This window comes from Ciconia boyciana, chromosome 7 (genome assembly GCF_034638445.1).
Source record: "Ciconia boyciana chromosome 7, ASM3463844v1, whole genome shotgun sequence".
Taxonomy (NCBI): Eukaryota; Metazoa; Chordata; class Aves; order Ciconiiformes; family Ciconiidae; genus Ciconia; species Ciconia boyciana.
In genome coordinates this window covers 4658015-4685744 of record NC_132940.1, presented here as the reverse complement: position 1 = coordinate 4685744, position 27730 = coordinate 4658015, and the positions used below count along the sequence as shown (strand labels likewise).

The 27730-nt window shown below is 39.0% G+C and overlaps 1 protein-coding gene across 8 annotated transcripts in view; it reads left to right on the top strand.

Moving 5' to 3' along the window:
* FGGY (FGGY carbohydrate kinase domain containing) overlaps nt 1–27730 on the top strand; it is a 224775-nt gene that overhangs the window by 174087 nt on the left and 22958 nt on the right. For all 8 annotated transcript variants that reach the window (XM_072868154.1, XM_072868151.1, XM_072868150.1 and 5 more), the window contains 6 exons: nt 3406–3513; nt 6923–6984; nt 12063–12210; nt 13908–13982; nt 17683–17803; nt 21109–21203. In XM_072868154.1, the coding sequence (XP_072724255.1) occupies nt 3406–3513; nt 6923–6984; nt 12063–12210; nt 13908–13982; nt 17683–17803; nt 21109–21203 (609 nt within the window). The remainder of the gene's footprint in view (nt 1–3405; nt 3514–6922; nt 6985–12062; nt 12211–13907; nt 13983–17682; nt 17804–21108; nt 21204–27730) is intronic.

Below are 27730 nucleotides of genomic sequence, written 5' to 3'. Positions count from 1 at the left end.
TGCATGGCTTGAAAAACTTAAGCATCATCCAAATTATTTCAAGGAGGGGAAATGGAAACCATTTGCTATTTCTTATGCATATATCTATGGAAGAATGCTCACCCTGTTGCTTCTCAAAAATTGTGTGTTTGTTTTGGGGAGTATGTTATTTCCCAATTTTCACACTTTCCACACGCATCAAAACCCAGAGTCTGCAAAATGTGAATTAAACTCTTTAAGTGGAAGGACGAAACAGGAAATCTGATGATGCCATATGCGGTACCAATAAAGCCCAGCATGACAGCCAACATTCTTTATTCTAGTTAAAAGTTCCCACAGCAGAAAAAAAATGATAACCTAGTACCCCACTGGCTATATTCATCAGTGTGGCAATACGCAATTCCCTCGTTTGCTCTGTTTATGTGTTGAAAGTTTGCTGGAATGTGTACAAACGGTACTTCAGTAGTAAGATGATCGGAAAGTCTCAGTGTAATTTGAGAAGAGCCAGCACGGAAATATCCTGTCCTGGCAAATTCCTGTGGTTGTCCAAAATACTAGGCCAGAAGTACTGGCTGCAGGGAGAGTTTGGTCTTTTAATCATTCTAAACCTTTTAGTGTTATCAGACATATAGGACAATTTGGTAAATTGTGGACTAATGACAGAAGAAAGATTTTTTTTTTTTTTTAAACTATATTGTCCTTCTTGATCTTTAGAACTTCCTGTGTTTTCACAAAGCATCTTTGTGTCTTTAATATCCTTAGACTAATTGGTTTCTTCAGACTCCACCGCAGTTGGATTTTAAGCTTGGTCTTGGTACATCTAGTGTAGCTAGAGTCCTCCTTCAGAAATCACAGTAGAGTACAGAATACTGCGAAGTTTGCTGCATCAAAAATATTTTTAGATGAGACTTCAAAAACCCAGGCCCCTTCTGCCCTAAATGTTCCTTCCCACCTGTAGAGACATGCCTTGTGTCCACAGCTATAGGACAGGAATGAGATGGGACACTTGGGTTCTCAGCATGCTTCCATCACTAGTTCAGAGCAGATACTAACTGGGAATTTTGACCTTATGCTGTGTTCTCAGTAAGGTCAGTAAGGTGGAATTGGTCTAAAAATCAGGTTATTGTAGCATTTGCTTTCTGTTGCACTTCATTTTGTTATTGAAATTGTAAAAGAAGGCTTGCCCCATAGAGGTGTTGAAAACTCAAAGCTGTATTAATTTGTAGTTTTAAGAGAAAACAAAACAAAACCAAATGTCTTTGCAATGTTTTTGACGTAGCTTCGTCCACTTGGAGTCATAAATGCCTTTTTAAATTCAGTGCAGCTATTCTTGCTCTTTAATGGGTTTAGCCAGCCAAAATCTTACGCAGACACACAGACACATGTGCACGCATACATCTTTAGGGAAAGTAAGTCAGCGCATGAGAGCTGAGAGCGGAGAACTGAGCAAGATTCTCGTATTTGTTAGATGCATACCTAAGAAAAATCAGGATTCCTTGATGCTGTAGTGATGTACTTTGAGAAACCAGTTTTTGTTGTTTCGTTTTCCTACTTAGCTTCATGACAAGAATCAGCTGTAATGTAAGTTTATGGCTTGAGCAGACTATTGTTTGTGCAGCAACTTCCCTGCTGGTGTATTTACTGAACATGTGTGATGCACAAATGCCAGTAAACTGCATCTTGGAGCATATTCCCTAGCTGCTAGCAAAAACTGTCTTCAAAGTTTGGCCTGTTTAAATATAGGGAGAATGTGCATCAAGTTTAACAGGAACAGGCCTGAATTTTTAATTACTCCTCCTCAAAACTATTTTGACGCGAAGTCCGGGCCTTATTGAAATCAATAGCAAACCTCAAGCATCCTTTAACGGGTCTAGAATTTTGCTAATGAAAAGCAAGCTCTAAATACAAAAAAACATTGTTGCATTGACTAAGACTTTTCTTTCTTGCTGTTCCGGCATTGCAAACATACAGACTTATTTTGTTAGGGAATTCTCATGTTTCCTCCTCTTGGAGCACTTCCCACCTTCTAGAGAACAACCGCTGCAGATTTAGCTTTCCCCTTAACATGGACTAGTGGAAAGTGCGTTTGTGCATCATGTGATGGTGTAGGACTGCACTCCCGTCCTCTTTTCCCAGTGAAATCATGGCTGCGTAGGCCTCGAAGGTATGTACCTCTGTTGGTCCTGGAGAGAAAACATGAATCATGCTTCAAAGCGAAGACAAGTTGCCTGCCAGGGGGGTGGATGACCTGTCTTCTCCAGCCCCCGCTGCAAGACTTATTAATGTGTTCAACCAGCGCAGAATACGTAACTAGTCTTTGTAGCAAGTACTAGGATCCAATTTCCACTAGCCCAATCCCTGTTGCGTACTGTGCCTTACTTGCTAGACTAGAGAGCATGCCTCCTTACGCTTGCTTTCTGGACCAGAAGGGAAGTCTAGAAAGTCCATCTAGTTTATTGAAAGTGGAACAGCTTTATAAGAGGAAGGAAAATGCCCTCCACCCTTAGAAACTGATAATTTGCATCTTCTGAAGCAGAGAAAGGAAATGAACCAGTGTCTCCCACATCCTGAGTGGTCTAACCACTAAAATATTGCATAGGAGCAGCATAACACTGTATATGTGGGTGTTATATTTGTATGCAAGCAGTTTTTGGATGGTAGTGCTTAGATATCTGCCTTGATGAAAGGGTTCACGGGTGTGTAGGAAGGAGTGGTTTGTGTAAAGCTAAGCCTAAGTGAGGGGCAGAAGCTAATGTTTACCCGGGCAAATGTTTCCTGTTGGCCAACACAAGCTCAGGTTTGCAGCTTCTACCCAAGGCACCTAACTCTCCTGACAGTGCTGTGAGAGCACTGGAGCTTGGGTTCCACTGCAAGCCTTGGGAGTTGACGGTGGATCTCGGGGGACCTTGCTGTCCTCTGTCAGCAGGATTCCCCCTCAATTCTTAACTCTGAAGACATACAGGATGAGCGCTCTGTAAACACCGGTTGCTGATTACATTGGCTGTATTTTCTGATGACAGTCAAGCAGAGTGTTGTATCCAGCTGTTCATTCTAAGTAAGGTGTTTTTCTGGAGAAATGGGGCAGTTTCTCACTCCCTGTAAAATACAGCTCCTGTGCCTGAAATTTCTTGCTTTCTGCATGGCCAGACCCAGCTGTTCTGTAAAAGGGAGTGAGTGGGGGCAGTTGTGCCATCAGTAGCTGCGGCTATGTCACCTCATCTAAAAATGATGCAAATGGGGGACATATTTCTCCACATTCTCCTTAGAGTAAATCTCTACCTGTACATCTCCACTCATGTTGGTAACTCGAGTGGAGGAGCAGGAATCGTTTTCAGTATTGGACTCTGATAGCTGCCAAACATTAGTTGTGAAGTACCTACTTTGACAAGTAGTTTGATGCACTGGAGCTTTCTCTTGCTTTTCCAGGTCAGTGAAACACCCATTTTTGTGCCTGGTGTTTGGGGCCCTTATTTCTCTGCAATGGTACCTGGATTGTGGTTGAATGAGGGAGGTCAAAGTGCTACAGGAAAACTGGTAAGTGTTTGGAGACACAAACGGACTCCAAGATGGGAGGTCTGCCATAACTGCTGTCATTCGGGTTAGCTTCACTGTCAATTCAGGTAGAGCTCTGCCTGAAACACCTCCGTAAGATCATAGGAGATACCATGCTGCTGAAAGCAATAAATGATTAGTTGATTGTTATGTCTCTTACAAACTGTTCATTTGCATACTGATAGGGGATTATATATGGGGCAGAGCACTAAGGGCATGTCTTCCTTTTATGACGATGGTGATGATTATTGTTATTATTTTACAGGCAAATAGGCATTCATTCTTTACTTTAGTAGGAGGCTGAGATAGACTTTGAGATAAAGAAAATGATACGTATTGTGTTATATACAACAATTGTGCTCATTGATGGGCATAAATGAAAGATGTATTGTATGGACAGAATAGTAATATATTAACATGTTATCCTGTCTAGATAGTTACTGCACATATTGTCACCTCAATTCTTTCCTTGAGCGCAAAGAGTCTAACTATATTAGGTTAATTTAATTTATCAATAAAAATTAAAACCAGACTGGATTCTCTAAACATGAATTTTCTTATTTACAGGGAGGCAGTCAGAACTAAAACACTGATGTCAAATGTAAAGAAAGGCTAGATGTATGAAACAGTGTTTAGGCTTGAGTCCAAAAGCGTCAGCAAGACCTTAGTGGCTGTTTAGCCCTGGAAGCTTCTCAAGCTTCCTGTGTGTCTCCCTGCTCAGTCTGTAGAAATACTGACTGTCCTTAGGGGTGAGGTGCCAAGCTCCTCTTGAGAAACTACAGGAGGTGGGCCCAGTCCTGTGGGTATCCTGTGTAAGCTCAGCAAACATACAGGTGGGTTTGGCCTTTCACAAATTGCAGGCGTAATTGCTCTCTTAGTCAGACCTAGCACCACCCACCTTTTTAAAAGCCTAGTGATCGGAATATATGTCCAGGAAGTAGTAGATTGGGGCATCACCGCATTTATACATTCCATATGGAACAGTCACTGAATGAGAAACAGAAATAATCCTGGATCAGGAAGCCCAGGCACACCCTAAGCGCTGAGCTATGAATTGGTGTTCCCTCCTGTCCTCTCTCCTTGGCCACGAGAATCTGACGTTCCTCTCTGTACAGTGTCACAGCTTCAGCGAGAGAGTCATCCCTCTTCCTCTCCTGCAGCCTCTGCTTCCCATCCCACCTCCAACCCATCCTTAGCCTCATGGCCAAAGCACTCTCGCAGCAGGTGGGATGTGTGTCCTTTAAATTTTTCAGGTCAAGGTGGGGCTAGACCCAAAACGTCCCATTTTATAGGTAACTGCTACAACCAGAAGTAAAATTAAATTACTGCTCATAACACCACCACTTTAAAAGGAAAATGGCAAATCTTGTGCGTTTCTTTGTAAGAACACTTTTGAGAGAGGTCCCTATGTGCTTAATCCAAAGCAGGTAAAGACACTTAACTAAGCTCTAGAGAGGATACAGCAAGTCAGTGTTTTCTGTTGGCTGGCTCAAGGTGGTTCCACACTTAAAGTGTACCATGAGAGTTAGGGCATTTCAGAAAGATTATTTTAAAAATCCTTTCCATTCTAGTGCCAGAGAGCAAAGATGTTCCTGAGTCATTAAAGACATTGCTGGAAAAAATGTATGGTCTTGTTAGGACCCATAGCAAAACTCAGCTGTAAATACTGTTAGGTATATTAGGGAAGCTGTCTTATTAAAACATTCTTGGAATATCTCATGTGGTTTTCTTGAGGTTGTATGTACTGAAAACACATAGGGAGCCATAGGAGGAAACAGTATATGTACATACTAGTGTGGAGGATAGGTTGCATTCATTATCTTTGTAATTTTAAAGCTGTAGTCTTTTTAAAACCCTGCTTTCTCATCCTTCAAGCTGTCTGAAAACAAAAAAATGAACATGTTTTGGGATTCTTTTTGTTGCTTGATCTATGCCCAAAGGTGAATTCTTTTCATGAAATTTGAACAGTCTGTTGAACTTCTTAAAAGTAAAACTGATACACTTCCCTTTAAAAATGTCTAATCAACTTTTTATTGATACAGTCTGTTGGATTTTGGAAATTGGTTCAGACAGAGTCCAAATGAAGAATTAAGAACTCGGCTTGTTTTGAAAAACCTTGTTTGTTTGTCTGTTAGATAGGCTTTTGCACTGGACTTTCAAAATTTATAGGAAGAAAGATTTTGCACAACAGAGAGAAAGGATGGCATGACATCATTACAAACTGTAAAATACAGAATAGCAGAAAAGGGTTTCTAGATGCAACCCTCATGTGGCTATGTCTTGAATTAAGGGCATTTAAATATCTAAAGTCATAACTTCTGTAACATTTTCGTGTAAAGTGCTTTCATATCACACACGTATATGTGATATTTATTGGTAGATGTAATTCTGAATTTATGAGCTGCTCCTATGTGCTAATGAGATTATGCAAGATGGCAAAATTCAGTCCTGAGGTTTGTTTCTAATGCATGCACGTGTTTGAGTTTTGTCTTTGATGCAAATCTCAGAAAGAACAAGCATGCGTTATTTTTATTGCTATGTTCAGATGTGTATGCTTCATTATATGTTTTCCTACACTGGTTAAGGACTAGACTTAGGCTCTTAAAAATTAAATACCTAATGTGGTTTGCTGCCAATAGGTATTGCCAAATATACTCAGTGCTCTTGAGTAGTTCTAGTTTTGCCTCCTTAGCTTTTACTGTCACCTCTGATGGGATATTATCAAGAGGCCGCAAAACCTGCTGAATTATTGTCTTAAAAGCCCGTGTTATTCTACCTGATACTTTGTTTTGTGAATAATGGTGGCCACTCTGGAGTGAAAGGACAAGCTGATTTATAAATTTAGTATAAGACAGAGCCTATATTGATTTTTTTTTATAGCAATAATTGCTTGTCAGGGTATACATTTTGTTTCCTGCAATGAACATGTGGAGCATCTATCAGGATGAGAACACACCTTGTGTTTTATTATAACAGTGTGATATAGAAAGATGTGGGGATTTGGGCCAAGAAGATGCTCCTGGTAGAACTCCAATGAGGGTATGCATGAAGAGAATGGGAGAGACTAGAGGACATGCTCTCAGGAGATGCTGGACAGGAAAAAAGTCACCCTTTCAGCTTGCTCTTCTGACTGAGGAGCTGCATGCTTAGCATTTTGCCTATTTTTGGTGCAGTGTTGGTTGTTTTTTCTTACTGTTTTTAAGCCAAATCCTGGATCTAGTAATGTCAGTGGGAGTTTTGCCATTGGCTTCACTAGGACTAGGACTTAACACCTCATCAGTAATTTAGAAGCTCTTTTGTCTTTTTAAAGTTATGACACTGCATTACCCTTTTCCAGGACCAAATTTTTAAGATGTAATCATCCCAAAAATGTTGCTTTCCTCTTTTTCAGATAGATCATGTGGTCCGAGGCCATGTCGCCTTCCCGGAATTACAGTCAAAAGCTGCAGCCAGGTCGCTGTTCTTATTCCTTTATCACATACCTGCCTTACAAATTGATGATATGCTGTATTCCCAGCAGTGCAGAATTGCACTGCTGTATCCTTATTCTGAAACAGGGGAATTAACAGTCTGATAGTGGGTTGGAAGTATTTACAAAGGCTTGCCAGGTGATTGCTCAAAGATGAAAGCTTTAAACTCCCCTCAGATACCTTCGGTGTATCTAAGTGGTGATATTAACTTTCTGCTTTTCAACTTCTTTTATATCCAGCCCAGGGTATTTCTTGATACCATAGCATCAGCCCTGTTCAGCAGACGTTTATGCCTTGGCTAATGATGTGTTTTAATTTGTAGGTGGTACTATTAAGCTCCAAGGATGAGATATAGCTTAATTAGGAATATATTATGCAATATTTTTGGAACAGTCATCTAAAGGAAGGTATAGCCACTGTATGAAAAAATTCTGCATGGCAGCACAAATAGAACAGAGAAACACAGGATGAATTTTCAGACAAAACTTAAGGTGTAGGAGTGAATTGGAGGTAACTCCAGGATTCCTTGAGCGGCAGGCTGTGTGCGATGTGGAATTTTAGTTTGGTCTGCTTTAGCAGTGAATGAAGACAGTCCAGACACTTCTGTCAGATCTGGACTTTCTCAAGTTCTTTTGGCTTGAATTCCTTTTAAGATGGTTCACCTCAGTCCCAGAGAGATCTTAGCTGAACAGTTAGGCACATTGGATGAAAATTTGATTCTCTTTTAATTTCTTTTTCCTCCTTAGATTAAAGAAAAAACCAGAAAACTTGGCATTTTATCTTCAGTTTATCCCTCTGGTCTAAAAGGCAAGGGTCAGTCTTGATAGATGTATTAAGTGCATGCAGTTACACTTATTTTCAGGCCTCCTGGGGGGATAAAGCTACCTGGTTTCTCTGGATGACCCTTCCATGCTTTGCAGTGCCCAGTTCCTTACTTGTTTGTTAAGAACTTGACCAGGATTCCCAGAAATGTATTGGACTTCATTCAATATGAAATAGATTCATGCTTCCTAGAATTCTCTCTGTTGTTCTTTAAAAAAGGAAATCAGGAAATAAATGCATCTGTATATGTTTGGAATAAGGATTGATCTGGGTTTTTTCCCAAAATTTTGGCTTCCAGGCCATTTTTCCAGTGCCCCCATATGAAGCGCAAGCGTAAGACAAACAATTAGTTTAGACTGTAATGCCAGGATAAACCATTTTTTTTGTGTTGGAAAAATAAGTATAGGGTAGCCTGCTTGTCTGTACTAGGTCTGATACTGAACCGACTGACCACAACTAATTTCATAATGCAAAAAGCTTGAATTATGATATGAATAGGACACTAAATACAGAGTATCGGGAATAGAAGTCCATGTTATCGGGGTGTGTGGTGTCATAATTTTGGATTTGAGTCTCCTGCAGTTAGTAAAACTGTGGAGGATAGCATTGATAAAAAGGGTTATAGTATTTTATAAAAAGGATGCTAATATTTTGTAAAGTTAATTTGCTCAGTGGTGTTTTATAATGCTTTCCAGATATTGCTCTCTTAATGAAATGTTTGGATAGCTAGAAATTTAGTAAACAAGTCTCTTATTAATTCCCCCTATGCCCTTTCTCCCTGTCCTTCTCAAATATTCGTGAAATTTAAAGAATTTAATTTGAACAAACAAAAATCAGGAACTTTGCAATTCGAACTGAATTTTTCTCCTTATTTCTTAATTTCTTTCTGCAGATGGAGCACAAGCTTCAGCCTTATCATAGGGACTAGTAGCAGTAGCTATATAAGTGTGAGGCATTTTTTTAGTGAACAGCGTTGGCCCAAACTTTGGATTGTGTGTTTACTTACATAAAGTCATATACTTAGTAAGAACATAGTGTCTTGTTTTGGAGGATTGTTGGTGATGATGGTAAATTATTTGCCTGGAAATCTTAGCAGAATATTTCAGAGAAGCTGGTTTATTATGTTTAGTATGTTCTCTGTGTGCGTGTAGGAATTTATCCAGCCATCGCAAATGGTCATGGAAAGAAAAGAAAATGAGAAGTTCATACTTAGGTGTGCAATTGCGTATTACCTTTACTTCCCATTCTAGGCGCAACACTGTGGAGAGTTAGGCTGGTTTTGTAGTGACAAAAAGCACATGCATGTCTGGATCATTAAAAAACAACATCTGAGGTCACAAATCTGTGCCTCTTACTTGCTGCTGCCTATCACCTACTTCGACCTTCCCAAGCCTGTCTTTCCTTTTTCCCAGGTTCCCAACACTGCTGATAAGTAGGTTCGGCAATGGCAAACTGCCTGCTGAGCAGCTGATCTCAAGAAGCTTCACTGTGCAGACTTCTGTTCCTTTGCCTATATCAGGAGCAAGAGTTTGCAAGCTGCATTTATCACTGTTTCAGTAATTTGTGGTAACTTGTTAGGGCGCGAGCGGCTTAGACAGACTTGCCAGAAACCAGCTCCTACTGACCACTTGCGCTGAAGACCAGTCTTGTGCAACCCTCCCAGTACTATTCCTATGTTCTCTTTTCCCTTCTTTTACTGGAAGTGGAGAGGGTTGAATTACATGAGGATTGTCTGGACAGCTGTAAATTTAGCATTTGGTCTAACTAATTGGCATGCTCTGTGAGCAACAACAAAACTTGGTTTCTTTCGTGCAGAAATTGCTTTGTAGATAGAACATTTGGTCTTCAATCTATATATTGTGCAGGTCCGACACCTAGCCATTACTGATATGGTAAAATCCAGTATAGGTAGGCTATAGTAGGAAATAAAAAAAAGAAATAATATGATAATTTATGCTTTAATGTTTAATGACTTCTGTTTCCTAGAATCACAGTTTCTAACTGTTTGACAGCAAAGGTTATATGCCCTTTGGCACTTTGTGAAGCGCTGTGTTCTAGGACAGAATTTCCTTTCCTTCACTTCTCAATGCCATTTCCCCATCTAAAGAGATAGCTCCTGAAAAAAAAGTGGTGAAGTGACACACATATTATCTATCAGCAATTCTGGGATCTTTCAAGCAGAACATAATTATTACATTGGCAGTTTTCTGTACCTCTAGCTGTTTTGGAGGCCTTTTTTTTAGATTTAGAAATCTAAAATTTTTAGATTTTTTTCCTGAAAGATACCTGCTGGCATCTTCCAGGATACCTGAACAGATTAAATACCAGCCTCTTGTTGCTTTCTGACGTTATGTCCCTAATACGAACATAACACTGGGCAAACTTGCATTGATTTCTTATTCTCCACTTTCAACATAGTTCCTTTTTAATAGTAATAGCTTGTGCTCAACTCTGCAAGTTAGATCCAGCTGCTACTGATACCTTCTCATTGAACTGAATAGAAAAAGCTCCAGAGAGCTGATGGTATAATACTACATATAACACAAACTTGGTCGAAACTGGAACTGGCAAGTGTTTGAAGGATTTTGCCAGTCACTCAGTCCAAATGTAGTGCCTCGAACCATATCTATATGTAGAAAAAAAAAAAAAAAAGTGTGAAAAAAAAGTGTAATTCCAAGGTTATGTGGGTCTTAAGCATACTTGGCTGAACGTCAGCCTCTTTTGTGCAGTCCCTGTGTTCTGTCAGAGCTGCAGAAATGCCTAATGCTTGCGAGAGTAATCAAGCAACATGGCGAACAGATAGAAGCTGGGATGTCTGGTAGGTCTGTGGTTGAGTGAAGCTTTCCTTTCTTTTCCTTCCCAACAGTCAAGCCATGATTTAGACTGGAAATAAAATGACTTTGTCCTTAGCATGTACTGCTTATAGTGCAGTCTTTAGGGATGTAGAAAATAGGGCCACTTTTACAACAAGGGGGAAAAAAATGATTGTGACCTCAAAATTATTATAATTCAGGTCCAGGAAGACACATAAAGTACATTTTAAAGTACGTGAATAATGATGTGAATTAGTTATTTTAATGTCTTCCAAGTGTACTTCATTTTGAATGATATCCTCTGATAGCATACACATGGTAAGGTATAATTGAAAAAACATGCAGCTGAATGGTTGAATGCAAAGTATAAATATACAGCTGCTAGCAGGTCAGAAGTCAAACTAGTAAAGCATATGCCAAATTCCCTTAGGGATCTCATTAGTGCATGATTGAATATACATGTAGAGGCTAAATGAATATCACTGTTTGGGTCTACAGTGGATGAGACAATGACTAATCAATTGTAATTAGGGTTAGGTGCTATTATTGACCCACATGTCTAGAATTAAATGCCCCACTTGGAGATTTCCGAGGAGTTGAAAAATATATATGAATCTGTTTATGATAGTATGAGTGTTTGAAAAAATATTCTGAGCATAATTGCAACATTTTTTAAATGGAATGTCACTAGAGTCATTGCAAGCCAAAGCACTGAAGAATTCACCGTTAGTCCTAAGATTGGTCCAGGAAAAAGTCTGTTGGATATTGTGGAGTTGGGTGTAGTATCTGAACTTAGATAGAATCATATTTAGGCCCATGTTCTGCTCCTCCCTAAAATAGCAGCCACTTGCTTTCTCTCCTCCACCCTTAGTACTGCATTTTAATCATAACACACATTGAAATAATTATGGTTTAAAAAAGGAAAGCTGTAAGTCCAGTGCTATTGATTAATCAGAGAAATTTTTAAACATTTGTAAAGGAATTTGATTTCATTTCTGTCTGGAATCCTCCTTATTCCTCTCTCTCAGCTTTCTTTTCTCTAGCTTTCTCTTTCACAGTGTCAGCACCTTTCTGCTAGAGACAAGCGTCATCAATGCCCAAAGTATCAAACAGCTCTGGCTCGTCTAGGGACCCGTAGGAGTCAATGTACAAACTCAAGATCACAAACTGCCATTACCTCCCCTCATCCTGTGGGATCAAGGAATTCAGATGGCCTGTTGAATGGACGTGCAGACAGACATCCCCGCTGCCCGCACCCTGCAGTGCCATGGGCTCAGCAAGCACTCGTTTCTGCCTTTCTCCCCCTTTGTTTTAAATTTGAGATTTGGCATTCTTTGATGGGTTTTCTGCATTTGATGGTGGTACAAATGTTTTATGTTTGATGAATAACCTCCCCCCCTCTTTTTCCAACTTGTTTTTCTTCTAGTGCTCACAGTATATATACATACTTGAACAGTCACCTGGATCTGATTAAGAAATCCTTGCCTGTGGGTTTCCTCACTGTTGATTTACATGTTTGGCCAGATTTCCATGGTAACAGATCTCCCTTAACAGATCTGACACTAAAGGGCATGGTAAGAAACAGCCTGGCTTTGCAAAAAGGTCAATACAGGGTAAAAAAAAAAAAAAAAAAAAAGCTTGGAAGGAGCTTTTTTTCAATTTTGAGCGTACTCCTCCTTAGCTATTTAAACTATCCCATTGGATTTGGGTTTCTTGCTGCATTTCGAAGTGTCCTAATGTTCCAGTAGAAAACCAGAGATCACTGTAGTTGAGATATCACTACAGCCACGTTGATTTTCTAAAAATACGAGGAGTGTTGTGTGTATCCCGCTATCTTTCCTAGGAATCACATTTCAGAGCACTGACTAGCAGTGCTTGCTGTTGTTTTAACTCACCTGTCTACCGAATTTTGCGTATCTCTTGCAATGAATGTCAACACAAATTTGGGTATACCTATCTGGGAAAGAAATGAAATATTCTGAGGAGAGATTGCTTGATTTAAACAGATAAATGTTCAGTAAGTGTGCTGTATTAGAGTTATTGGGTAGTAAATTTCAACAGAAACTGAAAAGCTCCTCTGCTTATTGTTAAAAATGGGCATAGATGCTCTCATGATTGGAAATATGCAACCGTGGTGCTTCCTGCATCTTTGTTCAAAGATAAACCTGATCTGATTCTGGCTTGTGGTTTTAAAATTGCTACTTTTGGAACTTAAAGGGATTGAAATATTGTGTTCTGCACAAAGAACTTTTCAGAGCATTGCAATCTGGGACCCAAAAGAGCAGCGTTTGGGAGCTCACCAGACAACCTCTGCTTGGGAGATTTTCAGCCTATCTTTAAAGGTTTGGGTGTTTCTCTTCACTGAACTTCATGGTGGTAGATGGGCTAGGTCACAAGCCAGGATGTTACTGTGCAGAACTATAGTAGAAGAATATCATAAGGGTATAATTTGATGATATCAAAATACCTGCTGATTAATGCAAAAATGTACTTCAAAGTGACATATTGTCCTTGAGGTGAGCATCTCAAGCTACTCACCAGCACCAAAATCTGCTGTATTTGAGGCTGAGATAGGAAAGGGTAGGCGTAAGCACTGCAACACGTTTTAAACCACAAATAAGGGAAACATAAAAAAAAAAATAGATGGCTTATATATTTTTAGGTTCTAATAATACCTATATTATTTTATGAAAGAATTATATGCTGCAGTAGAATCAGAATTTCCTTGGTATGATGACTGTATGCAAATACTGGTAATAGCAACACATTTTTTCTGCCGCAGTTATGGCTGCATTCAGGTCTTGCCTATGCTGATATTAATCCAGAGTAACTACAGTGCAGCATTGATTTATGTCAGAGTAAAGGAGGTTAAGATACAGTCTTTAATTGTGTTTCAGTGTTAGGGTGCTTGGAAGGGAGGGGGAGAAATGCTTTTAAAAAGTTATTTTTATGTAATACCATTTTCATATTATTACATTAAATACATTCACGAGCAATATCTGAGTCATAACATAAAACTGTCAGAGTTAATCTGTCTCTAATCCCATACGATATGCTGTTTGTTCTTTATTTCTTTGCAAGGGCAAGAACAATTTATGTTTCTTCCCCCAAATCAGGAATAACATGTTTAACATAACATTATGTGTACAGCTCACAAAAGTAGGGCTTAGAATTAGCACTTAAAACTTGTTACAACAAGAAACATAGAAAATAATACAGTTTTACTTTGGCTGGATTGATACTTTTTTTTTTTTTTTTGATCTTTGCACAGGTTGTTGGACTAACGTTGTCTCAGGGTCTGGACGAACTTGCCCTTATCTACTTGGCCACGATTCAAGCCATTGCTGTAAGCCATTTTAAGTGCATAAAAGAATAAATGAATTGTCTCATGTTCTGTGGCAGGGTGATCATTCCCTTCTGCTAAACAGATTTCTAATAATAAATGAATTCACTTAATGGACTTCTTAAAGGAGCAAGATACTGTTTACCCACATTGGTGACTACTCCCTACTGTAGGATAATCGACAGACTGTGTAGAAAATTTTTCGAAATTTTTCTCCTTATGGCAATTCTGTAAATGGAGCTCTTGCCTCTAGTGCAGATGTGAGGAAAGAGGCTGATACTGTTATGGGGCAGTGTTAACATCATGGGCTGTCTAGAGGGAAGCAGAGAGAGTGGAAAGAAAAAGCTTTGGCAATTGTATGAAGGAACTTGCGCTCCCCTAAAATGCCTCAGCTTCAGATTGTTCCTAAATCCATGGATTTCCCCTGCTTGCCTGTTAGATGAGTCAGAACTCTGTACCACAGCGAGTCGGAGTGGGTCTGTGATTCAGTTCAAAACGCTACAGACCAAACAGACCAGACTTCATTCCTCCCTCGGTTTCACAGAATCACAGAATCGTATAGGTTGGAAAAGACCTTCAAGATCATCGAGTCCAACCATAAACCTAACCCTGCTGCAAGACAAGCAGTTGCCTCGTGCGTAGCATTTCCAACCCATGGCCGTGTTTCTGTAAAAGCAGACAGAGGGACAGTCTTTATGAAAATGTCCTCGATGTTTGCTAACATGCAGAGATGGCAATTTTATTGGAATACTTTTGTTTCTGCCCTGATTTTCTCTGGAACCCAGAATTTCCAGTTCACAAGAAGTTCTATCTTGAAGTGAAAACCTGGGTCAAATAAGTTGTTTTGAAACCCTGGTGCAGCGTATTTTCAATGGGGCATGCTATCCCCAGGCATTTGGTGACTGAAATCGGCCTTCCTTTGACATCCTTTTTGTGATTTTTTTTTTTTTTTAAAGTTTGTTGAATTTGAGGTGTTTTTGCAAAACATTAACAGTTTGATGAATTGGGGAGTTTTCCTGATAAAACTGCTCAGCTGGAAAACTTCCAAACTCCTCTACTGGTTAAACAACTTTGCTAGGCTGGGTCAGCCATCTGGGATATAGACGGTGGGCGGCTGCTGTAAATTTACTGTGAATTGTACATCTTATGTGTTAACCCTCCCTCTTCAGCAAATAACGAGAACTTAACCCCAGCCTGGAATTCACTGTTGTGAGGTTTAATCCTTTTTAAGACTAATGTAGCTTGGTTATACCTGATGCTTCAATATAATCCCACTATTTAAATAGGAATGTCTAGGAGAGATTAAACAATGCCAGCTACTGATACTGCCCCCTGAAAGAAACTTTCCAGTATCAAACAGGTGCCCCGTTATTATATCGTGCTAATGAAGTGGAAACGTTCTCTGCTGGAAATCCTGGGAAAGTCACCTATTATCTCATTATAGGATACAACTCAAATTTTATGGTAAGACGCAAATACTGTGTTGAACACTAAATTCAGCGTCTGCATATCTTTTTGATAGCTAATTGCACTGATCATGAGATTGAAAATGAAAAGGCCATACCGTAGGTTTCATTGTAAGTTAACGGAAATTCTTAAAACGCTATTGAAACAGTAACTAAAAAGTAGACAGAGCAGACTTGGTTTTGACTTGATATATTTACTAACTGCTAATGTGATACCTAGGAAATTTAATTTTCCTCCCATACTCCATCACTCCCAATTCTAGCTTCACTTTTGCTGAAGGAAACAGTTCTCGTTCAGGACAGCCCCAATCCCGTACCATTAGCTGTCTTCAATGGGTGCAAGATAGACTTTAAACCTAAGTAAAAATCTTGTAGAAAGTGTAGGCCTGCCCACAGAATGTTAATCTCTAGTTTTCTTTTCAGCAGGAGACGCTTTTTTCTTTTTATATAAAATTTGCATTTGAAGCCCCTCAATTTGCATTTTCTCCAGTCCAGGATTAAATTAGTTCCCCCCCACCCACAGTGAAATAAGTCTGGCTTTAATTTAAATTGCTATGTGAATACAATTTTCCAGGCAGGTAAACACAAAATAATTTTCACAGCATGTTGTTTCTCAGGGTCTTTGACGTGTGTATGTTGTGAGAGAAGTTGTTAATAAATTTGAATTTCAGAAGTAGTGAAAGAGAATATCCTTTTAACTATTCATTGCAAAATGTGATGCAACAGTTAGACGGATGAGAACATGATCAGAGATATAATTGTGGCCGTCAAGCCCGTTCTGAGGAGACAGACTCTTTTTAGAGCAGTTTATTTTTCCATAATTAAAATTGTGGCTGTGTGATTTGGAAATTAGCCCTCTGTGTCAATAGGGAAGCGATGGATTTAGTCAGCTGGTGTTGCGGCTGCTAAAGTTCCTCGTAACCGCTTGCCTGAAAAACCAAAATACATTTGAAGGCCTATCCAGAGTGGTGCCAGTCATTCATAGTAAACGTCTCCAGTCTGATGAAACTCTGCTAGCTTCAATTTTCAGTAGCTTTTATTTGAAGAGGGGTTTATGGCAGGCTGCAGACCTCTTAATGAACTTGCAGCATAGCATAAAGAAGACTTAAACGACAGTTTGTGAAAGCTTTGCCCAGAGTGTGTTTTGTGGGCAGTCTACCTACAAAGGGTCAGCTTGGGCAAAATTTTGGCTTGAATTTGGCATTTTGTCAAGTCTGAGCTTCAAAATTAACTTCCAAGGTATTATAAAGAGCTGGGAATTATTTTTGGACAAATAGTTTGTCAAAGAAATGGAAAATATTCTTGCAAGAGGAAACAGGGAGAAGGCTGACTTTGGTGAGTAGTTGGAGGCAAGCAAAGCAAACAAAAAGAGAAAAGATTTTTTCAAAATGGCAACGCAGTTGCTGTCATCATTTGCGGAGCAGAACACTGAGCTGTTCTAATTTGAGTTTCTCAGAATGGAGACTGTAAATGAAAAGTTTAAAAATATGCCTATATTATAGATGTTTCAATTAATCCAGGCATGAAATGGAACATTTTATTTTGCGCAGGGCAAAGGCCAAGAGAAATAGTTAAGCCAATACAAAATTCTTCAGCTTTTCCTTTTTGCTGAAAAGACAGAAAATACAGTTTTCTATTTGCTCCTTTTTTTGTTCTGTTTTGCTATTTGGCTTCAGAACTGAAATCTCTTTACTGAGAGTGATTTTCAGATGCTGTTATACAAAGTAAATAGAAGGTTTTGGTGGGGATGTCCTTGCCATGTAGGTTTTAGTACTGGACCTGGAAATGTTTTCCGTACTCTGCTGCGCTTGGTCACAAACAGCTGCTTATCAGTTTTTCCTGGTGCCCGTTTCTCTGTCTTCTCGTAATCCCTGTCTTCACCCTTGTCAGTACTTCCCTGTAAGCCCCATTTCCCTGTGTTATTGTGTACTGGTACGTCTTCACTTCTTCAGCCAGCCGCAGGATGTTTACTGCAATATGCTGTGCCCATGTACTTCCCAATTCTTTGTGCCATCTGTTTGATTTTTCTAGTTCTTAATTACAATGCCTGTTACTGGCTGGAAGCGAAGCAGAGGCCGTACCCCTGCAGGTCTGTTCCCAGCCCTCAGGTTACTGGTAGGGGCAGTTAGTAGTATCATTCTTTCATTCTTTTTAGCAAATTGTACTTTAAGATCTGTTGCTGTGGCTGCTCTCCTGTGCTCATCTGGTTGGTTTTTTTTTCCCCTCCCTTTTTGAAGTTAGGAACAAGACATATTTTGGAAACTATGCAGGCTGCAGGGCATCATATCAACACGCTGTTTCTGTGTGGTGGGCTGAGCAAGAACCCTCTCTTTGTGCAGATGCATGCTGACATTACTGGTAAGTTAGAGGAAGTGCGGGGAAAGCAGTGTAAACTACTTTATTTTAGGTGGCTAAATACTTTGTCTTTGGAAAAATAAATACCTTCTTTATATAGAACTGTATTTTGCTGGTTGGCCAAAAAGTGTGTAATGAAATGTTACTTCCTGCAAGGCTGGATTTCCTGAAATTTAAAGACATTTGAATAACAGAGATGCGGTGCAAGCAAAGCTCCATACTTCATATTGTTAGAAAACAGACTTCTGGAGAAACCTCCAGCATGACTTCCAATCTGTGGATCTTAGACTTACAGGTTTTTTAAGAAAGTGCGATTGAATAACTGTAAAAACTTTGTATGGAATTTTTAAAACCAATATGTATAAATTACATGTCAGAGATGTTTCTCACTATCAGATTTTTATTTTTAAAAATAATTCGAAACATTCTATAGAAATTATTCCATTCAGCCAGACTACAAGAAGTTAGTTAGATGAGGATAATGCCCAGTACATTTTGTGAGCATGTTTTGCGTAAGATGTGTTTTACTAAAACCTCTATTAGCTTCAACCTGTTTGAATTCTGTTGGACTTATCCTGACACTTCCTGCTCATGCTGGACATTGTAGCCATTATATAGAACAATTCTTTTCTGAATTACTTCCATGTCAGTATCATTAATATGGTTTAGGGGACAATTTCTGGATCCTTGCTCCTACATGGTGTTGCATTTGGTTTTGTAGAATTATTCCTGATGGGTGGAAGGTCCTGGGTATGTGGTTCATGACAAGAGGAGGTCTTAGGCTTGCATGGTATTTTTGGTCTCCCTTTAGCCTGTGTGTGTTGGACATCTTAGCGCACCTGTGAGTCAGTTGAATGTACTTTAAAAAATGTGGGAAAAAGAACAAAATTTAGTGTAAAGGACTTCAGAGAAACTTTGAATGATGTATGTTTTGGTTATATTTGAAATTAAGACCAAGTTGAGCTGTCATGAATAAAGTTGAAGGCTCAGATTTGGGGCATTTGGTCTGGAGATCTGACTTGCCCTAACGTCAAACCACACTTCATAACCTTGCTGCAGGAGGTGAGATGAAAATATGCTTTATGTGCTTACAGGAGATGAAAACGGAAATGGAGGAGCAAAAAGCATAATGCCTATTGACCTTAAAATTCACTAAATACATTTTAGTCAAAGTGACGCTTTCTGTTTGTGAAAAATGCTGTCAAGTGTGTGCCTTTCCTTATATAACTCAAATGTTTTAGGTGAATTTCAGCTACGTTAGAGTTGGGATGCTGGTTCATGATGTGTAAAATAAAAGATCTGTGAAAAGGTATTCTGATTAAAATGTAATCAGAAGTTCTTTGACTGTAACTAATGGTCAAGTACAATTAAGCACAAAAAGGCCTTTTTGCAGTCTGGAGTTCTCCCCCATTTGTAAAATCAGTGACTGACAAGGGATGTCAGAGTTCATCTAACTGAAATGCTCTCGGTTGTGTTGAACTCATTAGAGCCTATCAGATAAAATAACTAACATTCCAGGATCAATCCCCCATTCTTTCCCGAAAAGAAAAAAATCTGAATATATTATTGTTAGCTGCAAATGCCCATGACTCAGCCATGCAGACATCCAATAGATAATTTTGCAGGCCACTTAAAAAGTATCTTGATCTTTTTGTTTGCCTGGTAAGAACTCTGTATTCATTCTGATGATGCGGGAAATGTGCAGTAAATTTTAGAGCACACTGAAAACTGCTTACTGCTTCAACGCCTGGCAAACAGCCGTGTGGCTGTAAGCTTGGGTTTTAGATTTTGTGTTCCAGGTTGACCCAGGTCCTGAGCTGTGGTCCTGAGGAATGCTTAGGTGACTGATCCTACTCTAATGTTTTTAAGGTGGATTTGTTCGGTCAGAGAAAATTTAAGGGATGCTGTAATTACACTAGTTCGCTGTTAGTAGTCATTCCAGCAATCAAACAACAAGGTCTCACTGTATCCGCTTTCTTTCCCCATCACTCTGCCTGTGCTAACTGTAGGAAAAAATGGCATAAAGACCACTGTGGCACCTTTATGTCATTGAAAGTTGATTGTAAGGAGCTTTACACTGGTGGAACAGTGCAATGGTAGCATAAAGTAAGTGGATGCTTGGGGTGCAAGGTGAATTTGCTTTGTATCAATAATTGTTTCTGATACTAATAATTTTATGTCTCATTTTGAAGAGAGTGTGTTTGCCTTTTCCTCTGTAGGAGTTGTTCATGGCTCCCTTTAGATCTTCCTCCAAATTTCAGCTCCTTCTAATCTTACAGTTGGCTCTCAGGAGCAGCATTTTTTGGGACGTAATATCATTGAGGCTATTCACAGAAGGAAGCCCTCCTCCCACCACTGTGTTTGCATCATCATTCATTGAATGAAATTATCTCAGTAATGGAAATTTAGACACGTGCCAAATACTGTAGGAATATTAAATTCGTTGGCTTAGTGAGGATGAATGTCTAACGTGTAGCTAGAAAAGTATTTAGACTTATGCTATTGTTTTAGGTTTTGTAAGGAGAATTAAGAAAGTAGGCCAATTTTTATTTGTTTATTACTCCTTCTCCTGCTGTTTTTACATTAATAATACAGGTCTTAGAATACTTTTTGTGTGAACTGAGGGAAAGTCTGTTCATAACAGTGCCCATAGGTGATGAAACAATAATTTTTAATTCTACTTCAGATTATATATTGACTTTGTTTGTTGGTTTGTTTGCAGTGTTTTAATCTTGTTTTTGAACATTTTGCACAATTTGGAAAACAAGATTTCTCTTATGATTTCGTACATAGCTTGTGAAAGTTTACTACTCATATTTTCATGTCTTCCAGCAAAACCAGACTGGCTTTGTTGGCTATATATTTAAAAACAAACTCAAACAATCTATTTTTTGTTTATTGCAAAAGAAACAAAAAGGTTACCACCCTGTTTTCCCCTCGAGGTGAACTTTTAATAGGCACGTGGGTTTGGAGGGTGTGGGTAACAGGTTTATACCAAGCCCTTTAAGATAAATAGCCAGCGTCAAAGATCTGGGGGTTTGTTCTTTGTATGCTTTATGTTCTGCATTAATATTTTGCTGAAACTGTTTTATTTAAATTCTGCATTTTTCTTGGAGCCGGGAACCACAGAGCAGAGAGATTTACATGAATCTACAGTAGACTGTAGCTCTGAATGGAGTTGTGAACATGGTTTTCAAGTCCTTTTTGATTCCTTTTTTCTTTGTATTTTTTGCTTTAATTATTTACTGTGCCGCTAGTGCAGTACTGCTATATTCTTCCTAACAGAGGCATGGCTTTTTCTTGTATAGGCAAGCCTGTTGTCCTGTCCAAAGAAGTGGAGTCTGTTTTGGTGGGCACTGCTATTCTTGGAGCTTGTGCTTCTGGAGATTTTGCATCTATCCAGGTATGCAGTACCTGATTTTTTTTTCCCCGTTTTAATGCGTTTTACACTTTGACATTTGGCACCATGCACAGACTTTAATTCAAGTGGAAAAGTTTGTACCTTCTGTACAGCCAGACAAGAGCCAGCATCGCTTTCTCTCCACCCTCTTTTTAACTCCTTATGTTATTTAGGTGTATTGAAGATTCATTTGTCTTTTGTCTGGAGAGACATGCAAGTAGAAGCTGCTATCTATGAAGTTAGGCCATGTAATTTTACAGACGAAAAAGGGAGTTTGGCATGGCTCTGATACTGCAAGAAGGTCACGCTTTCATCTCAGTTATATCTGTCCTATTTTCCTTCCTTCATATTGAGGAATGTTAAACATAAGAAACAACATAGCATTATTTATGCAGTAAAAAATTACACACCTATACCTCTTGTCTTGCCCACAGTGAATGCAGACTTAATAATGAGGGTGGAACTTCATGTTTATTCATGTTATTTCAATGCATTAACAGTCGTAAAAGTAGCAGTAAGGCTTTTATGTTCAGTGGATAAGCCAAAGCATGACTTAGCTTCATTTATATAAACAACGGTAGTATACAGAAACCTGAAGAAGGGTCCGAATGCCCAAAATCGTATCTGTTTTGCCACCTCCAATTCCACTGGTATAAGACATGTCCTCTCCTCATGCTACACAAGGACACTAAACAGTACATTGCATCCACTTGGATGAAATTATTTATCAAGATGGTCTCGATGGTGCCTATCAGGCACAGATATTTGTAGGTGAAATTTTGCACAAAAACTTATCAGAATGTATTTTCTGAATAGGGGGTCAGCTTCTCAACCTGGTTAAATTGACACAGTTCCACTGGAATCAATGAACAGCTCAACATAAGCTGAGGAACTGGGCCGTGTTTGGCGTTTTTCCAAATGTGAATATACTACAGTGCGGTATAGGTTAGTAGGAGGAGCAGTTTCCTTTCGTAAGAATTTTTCCATTAAAGTTAATCCCATTGCAACAAATATATGGTACAATATATATCTGTATTTAATAATTCTAGTGTTTCTAAGGAGAACTCGTTTTGATAAATGTAATTTCAGTACCAACTTTTGGTGACAGGACTTCATATTTAATTCTTACTCTTCTGTTAATCTTCTGCCTTCAAATACACAGATATTTCATTCCAAGTTTAGATGTTTTGCACTACTATGCAATAACTGAACGTCTCGGAACTGATTTTATTAAGTCTGTCTTCATAACCATTAGAAAAATCTAATGCTGTGAAATTTTCTGTGATGTGTTTTTATATAATTTTGGTATATTCATTTACCTTTAGTTTTTAACCCTGCCCTTATATGTAAAAATATTTCAGAAGCATATCCAGTAATGTCAGAACAGATATGTATATTTTATACATATGTACATCCATGTCAGTCTGGGTAGCACACTCCTTCAGAACTCTTTTTCAGTGAAACTAGATCCTTTGAACCACTCATGTCACACTTTTTAATTTAAGAAGTGTTTATTCTTTTACTGTTATGATACATCAGGAGGTTCCTGCCTCTTCGGCTATGGAAATGTGTTTTGGCTTGTCATAAGTACAGTGCAGGTTCTGTTGGGTCTTGCTGGCGTAAACTTCTCCTAAGTGCTTACCTGTGACTGTCGGGAGCCGGATTTGATGACTCCTTATGCCCCCTTCCCATCTTTGCTTGAATCAAATAAGTTAATACCAGTTCATAAAGAAAAAGAATAAATACAAATTTCAATCCAGTGCCTCAGCACTGCATAAGGAGTCTGATTTCCCAAATGCAGCCTCTGCCTTTTTCAGTGCTTCCGCAGCTACTGACGCAAGGCCTGGTTCCAAGGGTTTTGCTAGTCAGCAGGAGAGTTTCCTTTTGTTTCACTGAGTTACAGGTCAAGCCCATGGGCTTTGCTGGGATATCTCTGAAACAGAAAAAGGGAAAGTAGTTTGGAAACTACTGCTATTATACGTCCCACTGGGCATTTGTAGCCTGTTTCTTTCCGTCATACTGCTTGTGCTGATCACTGGGAGCCAGGTGAGGCCCTGAATCCTATCCAGGATGCCACAACTTCTCTGCAATGTGAAGAAACCACCTACTAAGTGTTTTGGCTTAGTGTACATTCAGAAGATTATCGTTAAAGAGGTGCCACCTTTGGCAATATCAGTTGTATCATGCAGCAAATATTTTAGATTATGTAAAAATATTTTTTAAAGAATTCAGCTACATGAAATCAAGAAACAAGAAACTGAATAAATGTCTTTTGGGGGAGGGGGGAATGTAGATGCCTATCTAGCCTTGCAGTTCCATAGCCTTCTCTTACATTTATTTTTCTGCCACACCTTCCAAAACAAACCTTACTTAGAGGTGTTGCTGCAAGTATTCAGCATTGTTGTAGACTCTGCAAAGAATAGAAGTTATTATCTGTCCTTTAAATAGATGGTTTGTGCTTAATTATTGTGCTTTCCAAAGCTTGTTGTTTGCTCAGTCTAATAGTAATGGAGAAAATTGTGTGTTTTTTACCCTCTTTCCTTATGTCTATGTTTATTTGAAGGGGAATTTTTACTGTATTTGTCCCAGTGATTTTGGTCAAGTTTCTCAGAAAAATTTTTGGACATTTCCACCCAATGTCAAAATCAAAATGTTTAAAAGCTATCTGGTTTTCATGGGTTGGCTCAAAATCACTTCTGATAATCTTGGTCTGGCTTTAACATGCTCTGCTGACAAAAGGACCGGCTGCTGAACAGACACGTGAAAGCCACTAGTGATAAGCAATAGCAGTAGTGCTGCCAGGCTTCTGCCAGGGAATCTCGTATGGAAGTACGTGCGTGTGTGCTGTCTAGTATGTGCACAGTGAGTGATGCTTCAGGGAGCTGGTGAGCCTACGGAACAGGGCTGTTCTTGTGTCTGAAGGCTAAATCTGATGCTTTGGGGGTGTAATATGCATTAGATGTAGAGTTGACCTGCTCATGCATTCTGTCAGCGTGGGGGTTTTGGGGCATGGGGCAGCCAAGTCAGAGCCACTGCTCTGGCAGTCTGCTCTTCACTCAGAACATCTACCAGGGCATCACTTTCCAATAGAGGAAAGAAAAGATGGGTCATATAGGAAAGACCCAACTCGATGGTAACCTTATATAGTAATTAGAGTTAGGCTTTGGTTAAGAGTTAGCTTATAGTTAAGAAATGTGTTGGAATTGGATGGTATTTCCTTAGGGGTAAAGTATGTGGATGTGGTGGTCGCTGTCACTCTCAGATTCCTGTACTATCCTGATGCTTCGTCCTGTGGCATTCCATCATTGGGATTTGGAAATGGGGAAGTGTCTCCTTCAGAGACATTTTAGAGGATCATTATTAGAAGGACAGGCAGATTACTTACCTACATACTGCTGTATGATGAACCCAGTCAGAAGTGTACATGAGACAACAGGATTCTCACCCTTCACTTTCTTGGGCAATCGGCCATAGTGGCTGGAATACTAAAGAGCTTTTCCTCTGTCCTTTGGTATCTCTAAATAAGTTTCTTCTCACAAAGAAACAAGCACCAATATACCTCCTGTCTCCTCTCCCTTGCTATAATACAGCAGTGACTGTTTGCAAGATGCAGCATTTTGTCCTAAGTCTTAATTCTCCTATTTTTTTATTCTTATTTTGAGTGATTTGTGGAGTAAAGGTTTTCATGCTTTCTATTGACCACATCTGTATTAGTACCAAAACTCTCAGTATGCTGAGCTTTTGCAAAGAAGCATTGGAAACAAAGGCTATTGCAAAATTTGTAACCATGCAGGTTAATTTGGTAGATTCTGGTGTGGTTTTAAAAGCTCAAGCCCCTTGAAGTTGCAATTTCATCTTTAGGTAATTCTATCAAGGAAAGATTTATAACCTCCATCTCTCATGCCTGGTCACCATATGTTGTTGCTTCAAAGAATGTTGACTTCCCTATTTTCCTCTTCATTTACTCTGCATTTTTCTCCTCTGTGGTAAAACTGAATTAAAACAATTGGTCTATCCAAAAAGAAAAAAGAACATGTAGTGTGGTGAGTTATTCCCCATTTCATCTTTTGGTTATTTAGTCTCTAGAATCTCTGGAAAGGGGAGAAAATCTTCTGAATTTCTTCTTGCAATTTGGGTTATCTTTTCATTTGTCCCTGTAAATGCTACACCTTTTTTCTTTTAGTGGTTTTGTTATGTTTTGATTGTTGTGCCTATGAACCGTAACACAGCCTGGCTGAGTCAAAGAAGACAGTGCTGTGTAAAATAGTATGACATAAGGATTTTCGAAATATACACTGTGTTTTGGGTTTTTGGATTTTTGAAATATGTGCTGCATTGAATGAAATAACCTTAACATTGCTGGCTTAGATGGGTCAATTTATTGGTTCTAGCCATTCCTTTCACGCTGAGCAGCAGGATCCTGGTTTTCTGTGTGATTGTTTCTGTAGTAAAAATATAGTTTCCGGTTTAGCAAGCCAGCAGTTCCTTCTCAGTAAAAATGTTCAATAAATAAATGTCAAAGTTTCCAGTATATCCTCGTTACTCTGCCTCACTTGTATGTAATTGAAAATGGGAAGAAGGTGCTGTTTGATTTGGCAGCCATCCAGCTCTTTTTCTTTTTGGATAACCTACTCTTTGGGACAAAGCTGTACACCAGGGAACAGGATTATTGCCTTATAAAATCCTGCAGCCCACTGACTATTCCTTAATTGCATATTAAAGCAATTAATAAAATTACCTGTATGAAACCAGATTACCAGATTTATTTTGGATTTGCTGTCTTAACATGGGTCATTGTTACTGGCTGATACAGAAGAGAAGAAACTTCGTATGATTTACTATAATACATTTTACTGGTAACTTTCTGTAATCAGCTTTCTGTAATCATTTTTGGTGTAAAACATTGAGCTAGAAATTAGAGTCTACATGACTACAAGATTTTTCAGGTATAAAATTGACTTTTAAGGGAGGTGTAGTCTTTTCTTTGTTTTGGTTGTCATGCAAGTTGGTGGTATATCCTGCAAAAAAATAGAGAAAAGCTTTTTCATTGTTTTTATAAAGCAGCTTGGAGGTATATAAAAATTAGCCGGATTCCATAGAAAGAAGCGTTAGGTAATTACCTAATGTGGATTAGCCGAATTATTTAGCAGCAGTAGCAGTTGAGCAAGTGCAGTACCCCTTAGGTACAATTTGCATACCCAGGAACAGCCCTAGAAGCTTTGTGGATCCAGGTCACCTGGCTCGTCTTCAAGACAACGGGCATAGAGGCCATAACTGTGAGGGAGGTATGTTGTAGACGAGGTTTGAAGTTATGATGGTGCAGGTGGAATGATTCAGTTACAACTCCGTACTAAAGGAACTCGAAAGAGTTTTGTTTGTGCACTGCTTGATTATGCTTAATTTAATGGACATCTCCTCTCAGTTGTCTAAGGAAGTTGTTGGGTGGTATAGCATAGAGAATAAAATCAAATAACAAAACCCACAGATAACACAAGATTTATAAAGATCAGCCAGGAAGAACATGCGATATTCAGTGTCTTTGCCTCCTAACAATGAAAATGTTACAGACTATCATGAAAGTAAAGAAGTTCTTTAGTGTAACAGTTAGTCCACAACCTTGGTAATGGACCAACTGGCAATTGTGAATAGACAACATTTCATAAGAACACCCATAAATAGTACTGGGACATACTCAACATTTCTGCTGACAGAACTGAAGGGAATTAGGCTATTTCCATTTCTGGATCAGGCAGTCTCTGGTGTAATTTTGTTCCACTTATTTCAATGGACGTGCTTCAGTTGATGATCTGATCCTCTATTCCTCTTCCAAAGCATTACCTGTCAGGTCATGGATTGAAATTAATACAAGTGTCTTGTTGATTTCCATATTTTCAAAAGCAAGAGCTGAGTGAAATATCAGGGAGGGGATAGTTTTTTCCTTAGAAATGGTAATAACTTGGGAAATCAAAAGAGGAAATAAAATGACTTCTCCCTGTTGAGTTAGGGAATGTTGCCTTCCCTCATCTCATTAAAAATTTAAAGCACTCTTGTTTTTGAGCAGGGTGAATTAGTAATTAAGTGCTATAATCAACTCATGTAAACATAATATTGAAGGAGAGCAGCAAATTAATCATTTCGTTGGCTTGCCTTACCCAATTAATGCACCTTTTAGTAAAGGCCTTCCTGCCGTGTTGGGATGGTTTTTTTCCTCCTGTTCCCTTAATCAGAGGATTTGGGAAAGGCAGAGGAAGGAGATGGTTGTTCTTAGGCACCATGCTGAACACAAGGAGTATGTTAAGGTGCTGTGATCTTGCCTTCCTTTTCTTCAAAAGCTCCAAATTTGTACATGTACAAATGTACATGTACAGTTTGAGCCCAGGGTTTAGCAGAGACCGTCCTTGGGCAAGGCTGGGTGACAGCTTTTGCTTTTCTGAGTAGTGTTTTGGCTGGGTATGGCCTCTTCATCTAAGTGATTTTTTAAAAATTTCTTCCTGGATGTGTATATCACCAGTCTCAGCTGACAGGACATG